The 20,379-nt window shown below is 39.4% G+C and overlaps 1 protein-coding gene across 1 annotated transcript in view; it reads right to left on the bottom strand.

The window, feature by feature from the left end:
• The window catches only part of SLC9A9 (solute carrier family 9 member A9), a 529,357-nt gene that overhangs the window by 171,382 nt on the left and 337,596 nt on the right, over positions 1–20,379 (bottom strand). The window contains exon 12 of the mRNA XM_037153405.2: positions 18,706–18,859. Within this exon, the coding sequence (XP_037009300.1) occupies positions 18,706–18,859 (154 nt within the window). The remainder of the gene's footprint in view (positions 1–18,705; positions 18,860–20,379) is intronic.

The following is a 20,379-nucleotide window of genomic DNA, read 5'->3' as shown; positions in this document are numbered from 1 at the left end:
GAGATACCACTTTACACCAGTCAGAATGGCTATCATAAACAAAGGTGCAAACAACAAGTGTTGGAGAGGTTGTGGAGAAAAGGGGACCCTAATTCACTGTTGGTGGGATTGCAGACTGGTGCAACCATTATGAAAAATTGTACTGGTACAACAGTATGGGATTTTCTAAGAAAAGTACAAATGGATTTGCTTTTTAAGTGGAATTAAAAATTCCACTGCTAGGATTATATCCTAGGAATCCTGAAACACCAATCCAAAAGAACCTATGCACCCCAATGTTCATAGCAGCACAATTTACAATAGTCAAGTGCTAGAAGCAACCTAGGTGCCAATCAGTAAATGAATGGATAAACAAAAACTATGGTACATTTACAAAATGGAATTCTATGCAGCAGAAAAAAAAAGGAGGAGCTCCTATGCTTTGCAACAGCATGGACGGAACTGGAAAGCATTATGCTAAATGAAATAAGCCAGGTGGTAAAAGACAAATACCACATGATTTCACCTTTAACAGGAACCTAAATAACAAAACAATCAAACAAGCAAAATATAACCAAAGACACTGAAATAGAGAACAGGCTGACAGTGCCCAGAGGGGAGAGGGGAGGGAATTTCAGGGGAAAAGGGGAAGGGTTTACAGGGACAAGTATAAAAGACACATGGACAAAAACTAGGGTGGGATGGAAATGGGAGGGAGGGGGGAAGGTTGGGTGGGTGGACTGAGATGGGAGTAAAAGACAGAAAACTGTACTTGAACAACAATTAAAATAAAATTAAAAAAATAAAATAACTGTTTTCAACATCAAAAGTACAACTAAACCAGTTGTACTAAGTACTAAGTACAGAACAACCATCATTCAAAACCACCTGAAACCTAGCTGAATGGAAGTCTCACAATAAGAGATTTAAAGAAGAAGCCACATTGAGATTGGTAGGAGGAGCCAAGATATAGAATGGGCTGTTCCCACACTCATGTGGTCAATTGGATAAAATCAGGAGGGATATTTCAGCTGCGGAGAACTCCCAGAGGATCATGGGGTTCCCAGCTCCAGACCAAGCCCAACATCAGCCCAGGGTTCCAGTGCCAGGAAGAGAAGTCCCCATAACATCTGGCTATAAAAACTGGCAGGTATTGTGACTGAGTGAATCAGAGGGCTTATGAAGTCCTAGGAAGTTTCTTTTAAGGAGCCTATAAATGGGCTTACTCTGATTCACTTCTTCTGAGCTTCAACATTGGGACAGCAGCTTAAAAGGCACCAGAGAGGAACTGCATTGTCCAGCATCAGGGTGAGAGCTGAAGGGACAGCTTTCTTCCAGCCAGAAGTACTGGGAGAGGCCCCTGTTCCTTTGCTGAGCTCTTCCTCAACAAAGTTAGTAGGCAGCTATCATATTTGAGTCTCCAACAGCCTGGCTCACACCCTTCACCCCACCCTGGTGATTCCTTGAGACCCTGCCCCCCTCAACTTGCAGGCCCATCCAAACTATTTCCGATGGCTTTTCCATATGAAATGACATTATTGGGTCATGCTTCAGACTTTTCTAAAATCTCTTAAACAAGTATCATCTGACTTCTGTATGCCCTGTACACAGTAAGTGAACTCAGACTTGGCACTAGCAGCAGCCAGTGTTGGTTTGCAGCTTGGCTTCTGCAGATTGCTTAGTAGCTCATGCTGGGTAGCCCCAAGAAGAACATAGGCAGTATATGACCTTAGTCTGCACCTCCCAAGAGGCCCCAGAGCCAATGCACCTGGTGGACAGCTTCAGACCATGTCAAAGCACTACCAAATTACCTCTGCAAGGGACACACTCAAGGGGTGGACTCAGTGGGCCCCAGAATTCTGATGAAATAAGTCCTGCTCTGTGAGGTTGGTCCCTGTACAGCTCATCTGTATGGCAGTCAGTGATTGCAGCCAGTCCTTACAGCTGATCGACTTAGAGGTTAATCTCTCCCATTGATGTGCCAATAGGAATCAAGGCTCAACTGCAACAGGAAAGTGTACAAAGACTACAAGTGGGAGGTGCATCTGGAGTGCCCAGCTTGGCTGATTGAGGAGGCAGTGTCACTGGGCCCTCCAGGACATCTCTGGTAGAGTATGTCCAGAGTCTTAGTAAGACTACTCTACCAAGTCTGGGAGATGCAGCAGCTCTATCTAATGCATAAAAGCAAATATAGATAGCCTGCCAAAATGAGAGGACAAAGAAACATGTCCCAAATGAAAGAATAGAATTTCAGAAAAAATGACTAAACACAATGGAGATAAGCAATCTATGAAATACAGAATTCAAAACACTGGTTATAATGATGCTCAATTAAAATGCCAAAAGTTAAAGACAAAGAGATAATCTGAAAAGTAGCGAAAGGAAGGGAGCTCCCATAAGACTGTCAATTGAGTTCTCAAATTTTGCAGGTCAGAAGGGATTGGTGAGAAATAGTCAAAGTGATGAAAAGCAAGGATTTACAACCAAGATTACTCTACTAAGGAAAACTATCATTTAGAATAAAAGGGCTGATAAGAGTTTTCCAGATAAGAAAAACAAAGGAGTTCAGCACCACCAAACCAGTATTACATGAAATGTTAAAGGGTTTTCTTTAAGAGGCATAAAAATATATAAACAATTAAATGACAATTAATACATATTTATCAGCGATTGAACCTAAGATACAAAATAAATGAACAAGCAGAACAGAAAGAGACTTATAGGTATAGAAAACATTTTGATGGTTGTCAGATAAGAAGGGGGTTGGCAGAATGAGTGGAAAAGATGAAGGGATTAAGACTGTACAGATTGGTAGTTACAGAACAGTCACAAGGATGTAAAGTATAGCATAGTCAGTAATATTGTAATAACCATGTATTGTGTCTGACGGGTATGACATTTATTGGGATGATCACTTAATAAGTTATGCAATGTCTAATCACTGGAGTGTATACTTGAATTAATGTAATATTGTATGTCAACTATAATTGAAAAAATGCTTTAAATAAAGAAAAAATAGAACAAGATCTGACTCAAAGGAGACATGTGGCTTTCTACTTGTCAGTCACATAGAAAGGCTTTAAATCCCCTGATAGTTCTTGCTGAGAGGTGTGAACCATTCCCTGCCCAGGGTGCACTCCTCCTGACTTGTTTCATAGTGTTGTTGGGGCCACTATAGGATTGGTAGTTAAAGCCTGGAGAAAATTCAGGGGTCTTTTTTCATATTGCTTGGGCTAACATCATATCATCTACAACTTGACAGATGAGATACAGTGAAGTAAAAAGGATTAATTCAGACAGAAATGTGGCAGTGGGCTTGAATTTAATTTTTTGGATAGAGAGGAATGGGATGCTGAACAATTTAAGAGCAACATGGAGGAACTCTGAGGATTCTGTGCAGGTTCTTAGAGGAGATAAGCTTATTTTCTTCAACAATGGTTCTTTCTGTCATCAGACCAAGACACAGGTTCTCAAACTTAAGCAGGACCCCAGGAGGACTTATCAGAACACATATCATGGAGCTTCACACTCAGAGTTTCTGAATCAGAATGTCTAGAATAAGGCCCAAGCAACTACATTTTTAGCAAATTCTCAGATGATGTTGATGATGCTGGTTAGAGGATCACACTGCACTTTGCTCATTCCAGCTTGAGAGTATTCACTCATGGGGTCAAATTTCTGCCATGCACAACATCTTTCAGTCGTTAGTAGAGTAGAATCTTACCTTCTGGTATGAAAAACATCAAAGTTATTTTAGCAAAATGCTTTGGCATCACTGTTTGTAGCCCTCTGAAGTGAGAAAACCAAAATTAAGATACTTTTATTGAGATAATTTGTTGTAAGTATGAGTACTGTATCCCATCTGGTAAATAGGTAAAGCCTTATTTTGAACTTATTTTGTTTAATCCACCTGTGTCGTGCAGTGTTTTCTATATAAACTGTATGTACCTGCCACAGATGTTAGTTTTGTCATAATAATACCCTTCTACACTAAAAAAAACAACATGAAACAACAAAACTGTAAAAAATAATAATAAAATAAAATTACTTTCAGACTTCATCTATTACTTAAAGATAAAATTATTTCTTAAATAAGCACCTATATTGGATAATACTTTATGATAACAGGCTAATAAATGCTCTTCAAAAGAGCAGGATGTTCATTGTTTGGTAAACTTAATAAATGGATGAAGCTTATTGATATTGATATTCTCAAAAGCACATTGGAGAAGATAAATAAGAACATGGCTGGGGAAGGTAGTTGGCAGTTGTCAAGATAAAGACTATTATCTCTGGGACTGAAGATTCTGTACACAGAAAGAAAGCATATTAAAGAGTCTGATGGCACTGGAAGCAAACTTACAAGCTGCTAATACATAGTACTGATTATAAACCTAGGATACCTAGTAGGTTACTAGAATCATCCAATATCTCTAATAGAATATGTCAAAAAGATTGATTTGAACAACAAATATTTAAAGTTATGTAATGATTTTTAGAAAACAATCTATGGAAATTAGAACATCATTTTAAATGGGGGGCGGGGTCGGGAATATAAAGGATAAGCCTACATTTAAATGAGTAAATTGATTTTCTATGTTTTATGACAGAGGGCATTTCTCAGGCTTGTCAACTGATATGAATTGATGCAAAATATACAAACTGGTACAAAATCTATAGGAAATAATAAATTGATTTATATTGCTAAAATGATGCTAATTAAATATCAGAAAAGACTGTAAGCAGAGACTATATTAAGAAGGAACTAGAGACTTCTGCCAAGATGGAGGCGTAGGTGGAAACACTTTGCCTTCTCGCACAACCAAATCTAAAAATAACAAAGTTTTAGCAACAACAAATGCAGCTAAACCACAGAAAATCGAACAATACGGAGTCCAACAACAACAAACCACTCAGCTAGAGTGGTAAGAGAGGCAGAGCCAGCAGCGGAGTGGGTTGGGCAAAAAAGATCCCCTGACCCAGGCAGCCAAGGGTGAATCCCAGGTGTGGGGTAGTGACAGGCGGACCCAGTGAAGGCACAAGGCAGCTGGCTGACCATGTCACACATTTGCGTGCAGATAAACCAGTAAAGGAGAGAGCAGTGAGACAGACCAGGCAGGCCCCAGCGGTGGGAAAGGACCAGAGGGGACCGCTGTTGCTCCCTCTCTGACCCCGCCCCTACATACAGTGTCACAAACCAGCAACCTGGGTAGCCCTGCCCTGGTGAACAACTAAGGCTCCTCTCCTTGTACCTAACAGGCGGAAACAGGCCAAAACATGGCTCAAGAAAAACTCAGAGCCCCAGAGCCCATAAATCTAAGTGAACAAGAAACTGCCAACCTGTCAGAGGCACAGTTCAAAACACTGGTGATCAGGATGCTCACAGAACTGGTTGATTTTAATCACAAATTAGAGGAACATATGAAGGCTAAACTAAGTGAAATGAAGGGAATTTCACAGGAAAGCAATAGTGATGGAAAGAAAACTGGGACTCAAATCAAAGGAGTGGACCAGAAGGAAGAAAAAAATGACCAAACAGAAAAATATGAAGAAACAAGAATTCAAAAAAATGAGGAGAGGCTAAAGAACCCCCAGGACATCTTTAAACACTCCAACACCTAAATTATAGGGGTACCAGAAGGGGAAGAGGAACATCCATGAGTGGAAACCTTATTTGAACAAATAATAAAGAGGAACTTCCCCATTCTGGCAAAGGAAATAGACTTCCAGGAAGTCCAGGAAGCTCAGAGTCCCAAAGAAGTTGAACCCAAGGAGGAACACACCAAGGCACAGCATAATTATATTAGCCAAGATTAAAATAAAGGCAAGAATCCTAGAAGCAGCAAGAGCTAAGGGGACAGTCACCTACAAAGGAGTTCCCATCAGACTGTCAGCAGATTTCTCAAAAGAGACCTTACAGGCAAGAAGGGGCTGGGAAAGAAGTATTCCAAGTCATGAAATCCAAAGACCTCCATCCAAGATTGCTCTATCTAGCAAAGCTTTCATTTAGAATGGAAGGACAGATAAAGTGCTTCTCAGATAAGATCAAGTTCAAGGAGTTCATCATCGCCAAGCCATTATTATTTAAAACGTTAAAGGGACTTATCTAAGAAAAAGAACATAAAAAAGATAACAGTGAAAGGATAGCAAACTCACAGTTATTCACAACCACACCTAAAACAAAAGCAAACTAAGAGGGCAGCTAGATCAGGAGCGGAAACATAAAAATGAAGATCACATGAAGGGTTAGCAACAGGGGAGTAGGAGAAGGAGAAGGGGGGAGAAGGTACAGAAAATAAGTAGCATAGATGATAGGCAGAAAATAGATAGGGGGAGGGTAAGAATAGTAGGGGAAATATAGGATCTAAAGAACTTGAGACACGTGGTCATAAACTAAAGGGGGGGAATGGTGGGGGAGGGGGTGTGCACGGTGGAGGGGATTGAAGGCGGGGAATAGAACAACTGTAATGGCATAATCAATAAAAATATTTTTTTTAAAAAAAGAAGGAACTAGAAGCAAGTTCTAGAAAGAATCTCTCTGAGCTGTTGGATAAATATTATGCTTTTTTTCATTTCTCCTTAAGAAGTTTATACTTTCAAATTCAGAAATAGGAACTAGCTATAAAATTGATGAATTTAGTTATTACATAAAATAAACTAATTTCCCCAAAGACCAGTATTTCTTTCTACTTCTCACGTAAGCCATGCTTTCACAAATACGGTTAATTAATAACACTTTATATGTACGTATTTGTGTGTATAAATAGACAATAAAAGAGCATTTGGATGAGAAAAGGCTCATGGTTAGTCATCTGGGTATCGTTATAGCAACATTTGCTGCACACTTACTGTGTACCCTAAACTCTTTATACGTGCAACGCAATCCTTATGACAATCAAAATAGGTAGTTATCATTGTTTCAATTTTACAAACAAGAAAATTGAGGCATAGAGACATTGAATTTATTGCTCAAGTTCCTACAGCTGGTAAGATAGCAAGGAGGGCTGGGATTCACACCATCTACCTCCAAAGTGTGTATTCTGATTCGCTGTGTTAATAACCAATGAAGCAAGTTATTAAACATTCATGAAACTGGATACAAGGAGGAAAAGCAAAGGCAACACAGCTAGATACTGAGGAACTTAATTATATGTATTCCTCCATTATAGTAAATTAGATCTGCCTCACATCTTAGTAATAAACAAATTCTGTAAGTAGGTATATTTAACTCTGCTGCTGTTTAAGATTTAAATATATTCCTAAGGACAGTTCCCTGTTTACCTTTGTGTGCATTTTTATCACAGCTCTTATTAAAAACTTTGTAGCCAGTGGGTATAAATAATAAAGAAAGCATTCTATGATGGCATATAATGGGGATGAGTCATAAACCAGAGATGGAATTCGAATGTTCAACTAAAATAATGACAATGGAGACCATACACTCATGGAAAGTTGTTCGCTCTGCAATGGATATAGGCCAGTGTGTGTGATTTTGGGGTTTGTTTGATGTGTGAAAGAAGCCAACACCTGTCTGACTTAAGTTCCTGAATAGGTTGGGAGATGGGTGTGAGAATGACAACTTCCCATCATTCCAAATTCCTATTGAGGAAAACAAACTTGGCTGCTTTGGACTGTAGCTGCCTTGTTTACCTTGAACCATTCTTGGTCAAAGAGGAAAGGTACACCAGAAAATTTCTGTGCTGCCTGAACAAGTCAACCCAATCACTCACGATGGATGGTTTCCTGTGTTTGTTTTAACAGGACTGTATTAGTTCTAAAAGCAAAACTCTTTTTTCCTCAGAGGATTTGTTAATCAAGGTAGATTGCAGGAATCAGAGATAAACTCATTTCTCTAAAGCAACAGAACAGCTGGGTGCGCGTGCCCTGGGCTCATGCTGCCTGGGCTGGAGTTTGGCTCTGCAGCCCAAAAGTGTGTGTGACCCTGGGCCACATTCCCAAGCCTCACTCACCCTAGAAGGCAGCTACTATTATCATCCCCATTTTACGGGTTAGAGGCTGACTTATGGGAAAGTTATGTGCCTTACAATTCATATTTTAATATCTGGCACAAAATAAGTACTCAATAAAACCGGTTGTTACTGTTTGAGATATTAAAAGTCCAAATCTGGAGGCTGTGGAAGACAGCTTGCTGAAGGCATGTTCTGACGCCATCTGGAACACCAGTTCCGTCCTGCTGTGCTGAGTAAGGCTTGCAGACTGCGCTTTAGATGTTTTGCAGAGATGGGTCCAGCACGCCTATCTGGGGAGCCCAGGAAAGGTTTACACTGAGGCACGGGCTCCATTTTCGTGCATTTTGTTAGCACCATGTGTTGCCCTACACTAAACCAAGGATGGGGTCACCACCACAAATTAATTACCATTGACAGAGAGCTCTGCCCTACGGGTCTTTGCGGTTTATTTGTAAGCATGTGTAATCATTGCGTGATAATCCTGTTTACTGGCCTCTGTAGGGCAAAGCTTTTGTTTCCTGGCTAACACCAGAGCTCCTTCTTGGAGACTGGAAGCTGGGTTTTTCCCACCACTGGTATTGATGTATTCCACAGAAGGGAGGAAATCCAAGGTCCTGGTCAAGAAACCATTCTGCTTTCTTTGACATGCACACCTGCTGAGATAATACAGCAGGAGTCTAGTTTTTTTCTGTACAATTTTTAAAAACAAAGATCTGTAGTTTATTTCAAATGCTGCATTAAAATATTGTATTTTTGAAAAATAGAATAAAACAGCTTCAGGACAGAAGTTTGAATGTGCCTAAAACAAGACTTATTCAATGGACAAGTTGTTTCATATGGAAAAATCATTTTGAGTTTCTCTCAGCACAGGCTCATTGCTGTTTTAAAGTCATTTTCATCAATGTGCAACTCATATTAACACTATAACTTTTTACCTTCTCTAAAACATTGTATCTCCATTGTACTAGAGTAGTTTGTGACTAAGTGGCAAATTTTATAGGAATAAAAAACCTCAAATTTTTGGTAAACAACACAAATTTACATACCTAACAATTAAGTAGAAGAAAGAATTAAAATAATGAAGAAGGAAAGGCAATGTGAAGTGTATAAACCACACACTGTGGGACGGCACTTGAGCGCATTCAATTTTCCATTCATGTTTCTGCCCCTTGAGTTTCCACATTGTTAAAAATAACAAAGCTCCCATTTGCTTCTGTTCTAGTATTGTATGGAAAGAGTCTGATATGAAAGTTAGTTAATGAAGCATTTTTCTGTAAATAAGGAAGGCTTTGTTAAATACAATGTAAAAATGTAGACAACTTTCACTTAAACAACTATCATGGAATTGAGAATTTCCTTGACATTGTTCTAAACCATGACAGAGAAGTAGAGCGCATGCTGGTATCACTATAACATGGTTGAGCCAAATTTATGTTCATTTGCATACATGCTAACTTATAGTCCTGTTCCTTTACATTGTATCATGTTCTACGTCCTTCCCATTAATCAATGCACAGTGACACTTTCTCCTCAAGATAGCCTGTGCCTTTCTCTAGTACAGGTGCTAAGGAGTTTAAACTGAAGACTCAGCTGTGCCTGGCTCTAGGCAGCCCTAGTAAAATCTGGCTGTGTTTAATATTAGCCCCATTCCCACTTGGGGTTAGGAAGTTCTCAAAGTGTGGTCCTGGAAGCAGCAGCATCAGCATTGCCTAGAATGTGGTAGAAGTGCACATTCTTAGGCCCTGACCCAGACTACTTGCATGCAGAGCCCAGTGGTCTGGGTTAATGAGCTCTCCAGTTGGATCTGGTTCACCTTGCTGCCTGTATCCAGTCTGCCTGGGCTACTTCCCTGGGTACTCTGGTATCTATAAACTTCATTTTCTTCCCCTGATTTCCTCATGACTGGGTCTCTGTTCTCTGACCAAGTCTCTGCCCTGATTTTAGATTAACACTCTAGTTCCCAGCAGAGATTTCCATATTGCCTACCAGACTAAAAGAGCCCTGTCAACTCCTTTCCCTAAACACCCCCACCTTTATTCCTCTCCCTTCCTGGCTGGTGGCCAAGCCTGGCACTGAATCAGTTGGGCCACTTGGAGCCAGTTCCCACTGGGGCATCTCCTTGACCTGGTGGCCTCAGGCTTTGCCTCTCTGCAGGCCATAATAACACTGGTTAAGCTGACCTCTAAACCCCTCACTTAGGGAGGCTGTTGTTGACATCAATATTCTTCCTTACTGTGCCCTGTTCTATAACCTGGATAATTGTTCTAACTTGCCTAAAGCCCCATTTCTATACTTCCTTCTCCCTGCTGAGCTGGTTATTAAGGGGCTGCATAAGCTATGACATCTATGCAAAGTGAATGGATGCCTTCAGAAATCACTATAAGAGAACTGTAAGGTAAACATTTTAGGATAAAACATGTTACTGTTTGGGGGACCTCTTCAGGATCATGAAATACAACAGTAAAAATGCTGTTATTATATTATATTACTTTAACAAAATGTTGACATCACCATTTTATTTTGTAAATATTCTAATTTATCTGATAGGGCACTTGATACTTTTATCTTGTGGGGATTGGTATTCTCTACCTTTTGTTTTCCAAGCCCTACTTTTTCCATGAATTAATCCACCTACTGAATTTTATTTTCCAGAAACCTGAACCCAGCACTATCTTACTGACAGTCCACAGGGGACCCAGTGCTAGAGTTTAATGCAGTATGTGTTTTCATCCATAAGAGCTTCTGGGTAGCCACCACTGTGAAGGAAATTACAGGTCACATTTTTCTGCCTAGAAAATGATTCAACAAGCATTTCCTAACACCCTCCATTCATCTTTTGTCAAAGTCTTTTGATGAGCTTAGTCAATGTTCACAATACATCAAGAGGTCCTTCTTTTTCTTGAATTTGGTTTAATGCTCAGACACTTGGCCTAGTTTAGGCAGTTTAGGCATAAGTTTTCTTATACTAACCTTCCTGCTTCTGCTTCCTATTTGTCAAATGGGTAGAAATGATCAGTAAATGCTTAACAAAAGAAAAATTACAGATGCAAGATGGGGGTGAAGTAGGAGGATCTCTCTTGAACCTCCTCCCAGAACCAAATTGGAAATAAAACTAAATAGGGAACAGTCATCTGGAATTACCAACCGAAGACTACCTGAAGTGGAGACTTTTAACCAAGGATGGGAAGAAACCACTTTATAAGACTGGTAGGAATGGTGGGGTCATGAAGTGGTCTGGCCAAGACAGGGCAGACTAAGGTAATGGAAGGATAGCATAGCTGTGGAAGCTTCTCCATGAGAGGAGTGAAGTCTTGACCCCATAATGGGATCTTCAGCCTGGAGGCCAGAGCTGAGATCAGCCACCCAGGTAGCATCCAGTGGTAAAAGGTGGCAGGGTTTCTGTCTGCTAGGGAGAGACAGAGCCTGCTAGAGAGCAAGCATTTTTTCTAAGGGGCCAAAACACAAGTGTTTTTCTCAGCCACTCACCGTCAGCTCCAGCAAAGGGAGGGTGGTAAAAACTAGAGGCCCCTGAGGAGAGTTTGCAGTGGAAAGCTGTGGGGAGAGAAGAAGGGGAGTGCATACCAGGATCCCTGTGTGAGGTCGTCCCTCAATATCATAGCAAACATTTTACTTGAAAAGAGCAAGCCCCTCCCAGGGGAATCAGCCTGGGGAAAAGAATTTACCCCACCCCCTGGGATATTGCTCATCCCACCTTCTGGACCCCTGCACACTCCACCTTGCATTTTAACCCCAGCTGCGGAGACAGCAGCATAGGCAGACTCAAGGGGTGACAAAGACTGGATTTGGGGTGTGGCAATGAGTAAATACCTATTAATAATAATCTTAAATGTAAATGGATTAAACACTCTAATCAAAAGACATAGTGTAGATAAATAGATAAGAAAACGTGACCACCCATATACATGCTGTCAAAAAGAGACCTACCTCAGAACAAAAGATTTACACAAGCTGAAAGTGAAGGAATGAAAAAATACACCATGCAAATAGAGATAAAAATGGGGTAGCAATACTTATATCTGATAAAATAAATTTTAAAATGAAGGCTATAACAAGAGGCAAAGAAGGTCACTACATAGTACTAAAAGGATGGACCCAACTAGAAAATATAACCATTGTAAACATATAATCATCCAACAAAGGAGCACCTAAATATATAAAGAAAATGTTGGTGGATTTTTAACATATAGTTTATTCATTATGCTATTATAGCTGTCCCATTCCCCCTTCACTCCCTTCCACCCTGCCTACCCTCTCCCACCAACATTCCCCCCTTTAGTTCATGTCCATGTGTCATACTTACAAGTTCTTTAGCTTCCACATTTCCCATACCATTCTTACCCTCCCCTGTCTGTCTATTTTCTACCTACCATCTATGATACCTATTCTGTACCTTTCCCCCCTCCCTCCTCCTCCCACTCCCCTGTTGCTAGCCCTTCATGTTATCACCATTTCTGTGGTTCTGTTCCTGTGTTATTGTTTGCTTAGTTTATTTTTGTTTTTGTTTTAGGTGTGGTTGTTAATTGTGAGTTTGCTGTCATTTTACTGTACATGCTTTTTTATTTTCTTTTTCTTAAATAAGTCCTTTTAACATTTCATGTAATAAGGGCTTGGTGGTGATGAACTCCTTGAACTTGACCTTATCTGAGAAGTGCTTTATCTGCCCTTCCATTCTAAATGAAAGTTTTGCTGGATAGAGCAATCTTGGTTGTAGGTCTTTGGATTTCATGACTTGGAATACTTCTTTCCAGCCCCTTCTTGCTTGTAAGGTCTCTTCTGAGAAATCCACTGATAGTCTGATGGGAACTCTTTTATAGGTAACTATCTCCTTATCCCTTGCTGCTTCCATGATTCTTGCCTTCATTTTTATCTTGGGTAATATAATTATGATGTGCCTTGGTGTGTTCCTCCTTGGGTCCAACTTCTTTGGGACTCTCTGAGCTTCCCGGATTTCCTGGAAGTCTATTTCCTTTGCCAGAATGGGGAAGTTCTTCTTTATTATTTGTTCAAATAAGGTTTCCACTCGTGGCTGTTCCTCTTCCTCTTCTGGTACCCCTGTAATTCTAATGTTGGAACATTTAAAGATGTCCTGGTAGTTCCTGAGCCTCTCCTTATTTTTTTGAATACTTGTTTCTTTATTCTCTTCTGTTTAGTTGTTTCTTTCTTCCTTCTGGTCCACTCTGGACCTTCTTGGTCTCTATTTACATGGTGTATTTTTCCATCCCTTCACTTTCAGCTTGTGTAAATCTTCTGTTCTGAGGTAGGTCTCTTTTTGACAGCATGTATATTGGTGGTCACGTTTTCTTATCTATTTAGAGTCCTATTGATTTGAGTCCCAGTTTCCTTCCCATCACTATTGGTTCCCTGTACATTTTCCTTTATTTTACTTAGTTTGTCTTAATTTATTCATCTAATTTGCAAACAAATTCAACCAATTCTGTGAGCATCCTGATCACCAGAGCTTTGAACTGTGCATCTGATAGGTTGGTTATCTCTTCATCGCTTAGTTGTATTTTTTCTGGTGCTTTGATCTGTTGTTTTATTTGGGCTATTTTTTTTGTCTTGATGCACCTGTTACATTTCTGTTACATAGTGAGGGGCGGAGCCTTAAGTGTTCACCAGGGCGAGGCAACTGACATGGCTGCATTGTGATACTGTATGTGGGGGAGGGGTCTGAGAGGCAACACTGCTGCTTGCTCCACTCAGCTGGCTTTCAGTCACTTCTCCCACTACCAACAAGTAAACTGAGCCCTTCTGGTGCTGATTACTATGTGGGTGGGCTTGTGTACATTCTAGGACCCTGTGGGTCTCTGCAATGAACTCTCCTGTGAGGCTGGGAGTCTCTCCTGGAATAGGAATCCCCCACAGGTGTTTTCAATCCATATTTTGAGGCTTTATGTCTCTGTGCTGAGACCCTGGGTTGTGCAGTCTGTCTCGCTCCCCAGTTTCAACTGGTTTACCTGCCCACGAGTATGGGACCTCCTGGTCCGCCAGCCACTTTGTGCCCCGCACCCATCCACAATCTGCCACCTGGCTGGGTCTGCCCACTGCCGCCTGTGTACCCGGTGGGGTCCACCAGCCACTATTTTGCCAGAAGTCCTCTCCACCCAGTTGCCTGACTCTGCCCTTCCTACCAGTCTGGATGAATGTTTCTTCTTTAACTTCTTGGTTATTGGACTTCCATATAGTTCAATTTTCTGTCAGTACTGGTTGGGTTTTTTTTGGTTTCTAAATTGTTGTTGTCTTTCTTTTGGTTGTGCAAGGAAGCACAGTGTGTCTACCTACACCTCCATCTTGGCTGGAAGTCCATCTAGGTGGACTTTAAGGAAGAGATTGATAGCAATAGAGTCATTGTGGGGGATTATAACAGCCACTGTCACCAATGGATAGATCTTTCAGACAGAAAATCAATAAGGAAATAACAGCCTCAAACAACACACCAGATTGAATAGATTTAATTCATATTTACAGAACATTTCAATCCAAAGCAGCAAAATATACATTCATCCAAGTGCACATGGATCATTTCCAAAGATAGACCACATATTAGGACACAAAGTAAGTCTTAAATAATTCAAAAAATTAAAATCATATCAAGCATTTTCTCAGATTATACTGGCATGAAACTAGAAATCAACTTCAGTAAAAAAATTCAAATACATGGAGGCTAAATAGCATGTTATTAAATAATGAATGTGTTATTAATGAAATCTAAGATGAAATAAAATCTACCTGGAAACAAATGAAATCGAACATATAACAACCCCAAATCTATGGGGCACAGCAAAAGAGTCCTGAGAGGGAAGTCCATAGCATTATAGGCAGGCTTACTACAAAAAATAAGAAAAATCACGAATAAACAATCTAACTATACACCAGAAAGAAAAAAAGCAAGCCCAGACTAAGCAGAAGGAAGTAAAAAGACAGAATAAGAGTGGAAATAAATGACAAACAGATTAAAAATTTAAAAAAATCAATAAAACTAGAAGCTGTTTTTTAAAAAAAAATAAACAAGACTGAGGAACCTTTAGCCAGACTTATCAAGAAAAAATGAGAGCAGTCCCAAATAAAGAGAATCAGAAATGAAAGAGGAGAAGTAATGACTGATACAATAGAAATACAAAAGCTTATAAGAACATACTATAAATATCTATATGCCAGAAATTAGACAACCTTGGTGAAATGGATAAATTTCTAGAAACATACAAGCTTCCAGGATTAGGAAAAAGAAAAAAACCTGAACAGACAGATAACAACTAATGAAATTAAAGCAGTAATCAAAAAATACATAGCAAACAAAGGTACTGGACCAGGGGGTTTCACAAGCAGATTTTACCAATCACGCAAAGAAGAACTTACATCTATTCTTCTTAAACTTGTACAAAAAATTCAAGAGGAAGGAAGACTTCTAAACTCTATTTAGAAGGTCAATATTATCCTAATTCAAAAACCAGATGAAGGCACAACAAATAAAAAATTATAGGCCAATATCCTTGATGAACATAGATACTAATATTTTCAACAAAATATTAGCAAACTGGATCCAGCAATACATTAAAACTATCATACACTATGATGAAGTATTGATTCTGGGGATGCAAGGTTGGTACAATATTCACAAATCGGTAAATGTAATATATCACATAAAATGAAAGATAAAAATCACATGATCATATTACTAGTTGCAGAAAAAGAATTTTATATGATCCAGCACCCATTTATGATAAAAGTTCCCAACAAACCTGGAATAGACAGATTATACCTCAACACAATAAAGGCCATATATAAAAAACCCACCACCAATATCATACTCAATAGTCAGAAACTACAAGTGTTTCCCTTAAGATCAGTAACAAGACAGGGATGTCTGCCTTCACCAGTCCTATTCAACATAGTACTGGAATTACTAGCCATGGTGATCAGACAAAAAGAAGAAATAAAAGCATCCAAATGAGAAAGGAGGAAGTCAAACTGTCACTCACAGAGATGACCTGATTTTGTACATAGAAAACCCTATAGACTACACCAAAACACTGCTAGACCTAATTAATGAATTTAGCAAATTAGCAGGATACATCATCAATACTCAGAAATTGATGGCATTTTTATATACTAATAATTAACTATCAAAAAGAGAAACTAAGAAACAATACCACTTACTATTACAACAAAATAAAATGAGGTACCTAGGAATAAATTTAACCAAGGAAGTAAAAAATTTATACTCAGAAAACTATAGGACACTAAAGAAAGAAATTGAGAAAGACACAAATAAATGGAAGCATATACCATGTTTAATGGACTGGAAGAATTAATATCATTAAACTGTCCATACTACACAAAGCAATCTATAGATTTAATGCAATTCCTATTAAAATACCAATGACATATTTCAAGTTCTAGAACAAATATTTCAAGAACTTATATGGAACCAAAAAGACCATGAATTGCCTCAGTAATCTTAATAAAGAAGAATAAAGTTTAAGGTATCACAATATCTGATATCAAAATTTACTATAAGACCACTGTAATCAAAATAGCCTAGTACTGGCATATGAACAGGCATATAGAACAGGGGAACAGAAGAGAGATCTCAGAAATAAACTCATGCCTTTATGGTTAATTAATATTTGACAACAGAGGCAAGGATATAAAATGGCCTGTAAAGATAGTCTCTTCAATAAATGGTATTGGTAAAACTGGACTGGTACATGATCCCCCCAAAATGAAGCTAGATGACCAACTTATACCATACACCAGAATAAACTCAAAATGGATAGAAGACTTAAATGTAAGTCATGATACTATAAAAGTCTTAGAGGAAATTATGGGCAGTAAAATTTCAGATATCTGGCATAGCAATATTTTTGCTGATATAGATCCTCAGGCAAGGGAAACAAATGAAAAAATTAATACAAATGGAAGTATATAAAATTTAAAAAGCTTCTGTAGAACTAAAGAAACCATCATCAGAATGAAAACGGAATTCACTGTATGGGAGAACATATTTGCCAATGATACATCTGATAAGGGTTTTCCAAAATATATAAAGATCTTATATGACTCAATACCATGAAGACAAATAATCCAATTAAAAAATGGGCAATGGACCTGAACAGACACTTCTTTAAGGAGGACATACAAATAGCCCATTGACATAAGAAAAATGCTCAACATCACTAATCATCAGAGAGCTAAAAATTAAAACCACAATGAGATACCACCTCACAGCTGCCTAAATGGCTATCATCAATAAATCAACAAACAACAAGTGTTGGTGAGGTTGTGGAGAAAAGGGAACCCTAGTGCACTGTTGGTGGGAATGCAGACTGGTGCAGCCACTGTGGATAACAGTATGGAATTTCCTCAGAAAATTAAAAATGGAACTGCCTTTTGACCCAAAAATTCCACTACTGGGATTATACCCTAAGAATCCTGAAAAATCATCCAAAAGAACCTATGCACCTCAATGTTCATGGCAGCACAATTTACAATAGCCAAGTGCTGGAAGCAACCTAAGTGCCCATCAGTAAATGAATGGATCAACAAACTGTGGTACATTTACATGATAGAATACTACACAGCAGAAAGAAATAAGGAGCTTCTACCCTTTGCAACAGCATGGACGGAACTGGAGAGCATTATGCTAAGTGAAATAAGCCAGGTGGTGAGCGACAAATACCTTATGATCTCACCTTCAACTGGAACCTAACCCACAAAACAAACAAGCAAGCAAAATATAACCAGAAACACTGAAATCAATAACAATCTAACAGTAACCAGAGGAGAGGTGGGAGGGGATAATTGGGGGAAAAGGGTGAAGGGTTTACAGGAACAAGTATAAAGGACACATGGAAAAAACCAAGGTGGATGAAATCAGTGGAGGGAGGTTGGGGTGGCTGGGATGGGGAGGAGAGGTGGGGGAAAGGGCAGCACACTGTACCTGAACAACAATAAAAAAAAGATGTATGGCTTTGAGAAATACCATGTAATTTACCTGAAGTACCATTGTTATGTGGAATATCAAAATGACAATCTAGATTAAAGAAACACTTAAATAAAGATAGCATTAAAAATAGATTTACCCATTTTTGCAATTGTCACAGGCTTTTCATTTTTGTCAAATCGTCCATTGCACTCATACTTCAGGTTTATAGCAATCATCTTCCAGACAATGCTAGTTGGAAGGCCCGTTACTGAATTTTTGACTCCCTTTTCCTCTGAGAAATTGTCTATTTTGTGTCTATAGCATCCCTCTGGCTAAACATATGGCTCACTAATCGAGTATGTTTGAGCACGTCTCACATCCCTAGTTCTTTCTTAAGTGCTGTGAGGAATTAAAAACAAAACAGATTCACTTTGTCCTTGGTATTACTGCTTTTTCTGAATAAATCCTACTACAGTGTGAGGATCTTGAGAATGAAAACTGTGTCTCATTCGACTCTATAACATAGCACAATGTACTCAGTAAATAGTGTTGACTGGAGAAATTCACAGCTAATTCATTTGTAGGGATGGACTGTAAACAGACATCACCCTGAGATTTCTAGGACTCCTCGAAAAGTCAGTTCAGTTGGTGATAGGTCATAGTTTCACCTGTGACTGACAGTCAGCTTTCCCCCAGGGAAATGTAGAGCCAGAACCTGCCATTGTCCTTTTGACCAAGTCAGTGACATCAGAACTAGAACAGCACAGCCAGGCTTCCTCAGGATTTCCTCAGTTCAGCAGGGCCACTCACCTGATCTGAAGCCAAGTCAGCATGGGGGTCGTCCCTCCTCCAAACACCCAGACTGTGAAGAACACAAGCAGCAAGGTGGTAGTGAACATCATCTGTTTGGGCTGAGACTCTGTGTCCCGAATAGCTAAGGCAAATGCGATGGCTCCTCGCAGACCTTGGAGGGAAAACCAAAGAGAGGGAGAGAGAGAGAGAGAAGAAATAAACATCTTCATAAACCTTATTCTCTCATTTAATGAAATTTACCTATTTATATTTAAAATTTGCTAACAAACACAATTACTTTTTTTAAGTTTAACTTTTTATTTTAAAATAATGGTAGATTCACAGGCAGTTGTAAGAAATAACAGAGACTTACTGCATGCTCTTTCCCCCCAAAGATAACACCTTACATAGTCTAGCACAATAGCGCATCCAGGATTTTGACTCTGATACAGGAAAGATCCAGTACATTCCCGTCAGCACAAAGACACCTTGGGTCGTCCTTTTAAAACCATGTCTACTTCCCTCCTTCATATGCCCTCTTTCAAACTCCCTCTTTCTTTAAAAATATTTTTACAGATGTTATTTATTTTTAGACAGTGGGGAAGGGAGGGAGAAAGAGAGGGAGAGAAGCATCAGTGTGTGGTTGCCTTTCCCATGCCCTCTACTGGGGACCTGGTCTGCAACCCACGCATGTGCCCTGACTGGGAATTGAACTGGCAGCCTTTGGGTTTGCAGGCTGGTGCTCAATCTACTGAACCACATTAGCCAGGGCCAAACTCCCTCTTTAACTTCTGGCAAACCAGTAATCATTTTTTTTATTTCTATAATGTTGCCATTTCAAGACTGTTATATAGATGAAATTGGAATTGACATTTTTTCACCCAGCAAAATTCTCTGCATATTCATGCAGGTTGCTGAATATATCAACTGTTTGTTCCTTTTTATTACTGAGGGTATTCCATGGTATGGAAGTTTCAGTTTGTCTAACTGTCCACCTATTGAAGGACATCTGGGTTGTTTCCAGTTTTGGTCTATTACAAATAAGGGTGGAGTGTGGGTAAATATAAAATTTTCATTTTTCTGAGGTAAATTTCCAAAACTGCACAGAGACTTATGGCACTTGTATATTTTTACTGGAAATGACCAGACTGCTTTCCAGAGCGGCTGTGCCATTGCACCGTCCCTCCAGCAATATATGCCACTCAGTTTCTCTGCATCCGCGCCACCATGCGGTGTTGTCACTACTTGTTTTCTACATTTTAGTCACTCTGACAGGTGTGTGCATGGTAATAGCTTCTTGTGGTTTTCCTTTGTGGTTTCCTAATGACTAATGATGTTGGACATTTTTTCAAAGACTGTATTTATTTATTTTTAGAGAGAGGGTCAGGGAAAAAGAAAGAGAGGGAGAGACATGGATGTGTGGTTTGCTCTCACATGCTACTCACTGGGGACCTGGCCTGCAAGCCAGGCATGTGCCCTGACTGGGAATTGAACAGACTACCCTTTGGTTCTCAGGCCCATGATCAATCCACTGAGCTACACCAGCCAGGGCCAATGCTGAACATTGTAAATCGAGCTTTTGTTATCTTTTTACCCTCTTGGGTGAAATGTCTCTTCATGTCTTTACTTCATTTTGTAACTGGATTGTTGTAGTTTTTGATTGTTAAATTTTGAGAGTTCTTTAAATATTCT

The sequence above is a fragment of the Artibeus jamaicensis genome, unplaced genomic scaffold (genome assembly GCF_021234435.1).
Source record: "Artibeus jamaicensis isolate MK-2021 breed Jamaican fruit bat unplaced genomic scaffold, CSHL_Jam_final contig_466, whole genome shotgun sequence".
Classification (NCBI taxonomy): domain Eukaryota; kingdom Metazoa; phylum Chordata; class Mammalia; order Chiroptera; family Phyllostomidae; genus Artibeus; species Artibeus jamaicensis.
The sequence above is the reverse complement of the archived record's forward strand: the minus strand, read 5'-3'. Positions and strand labels throughout refer to the sequence as shown.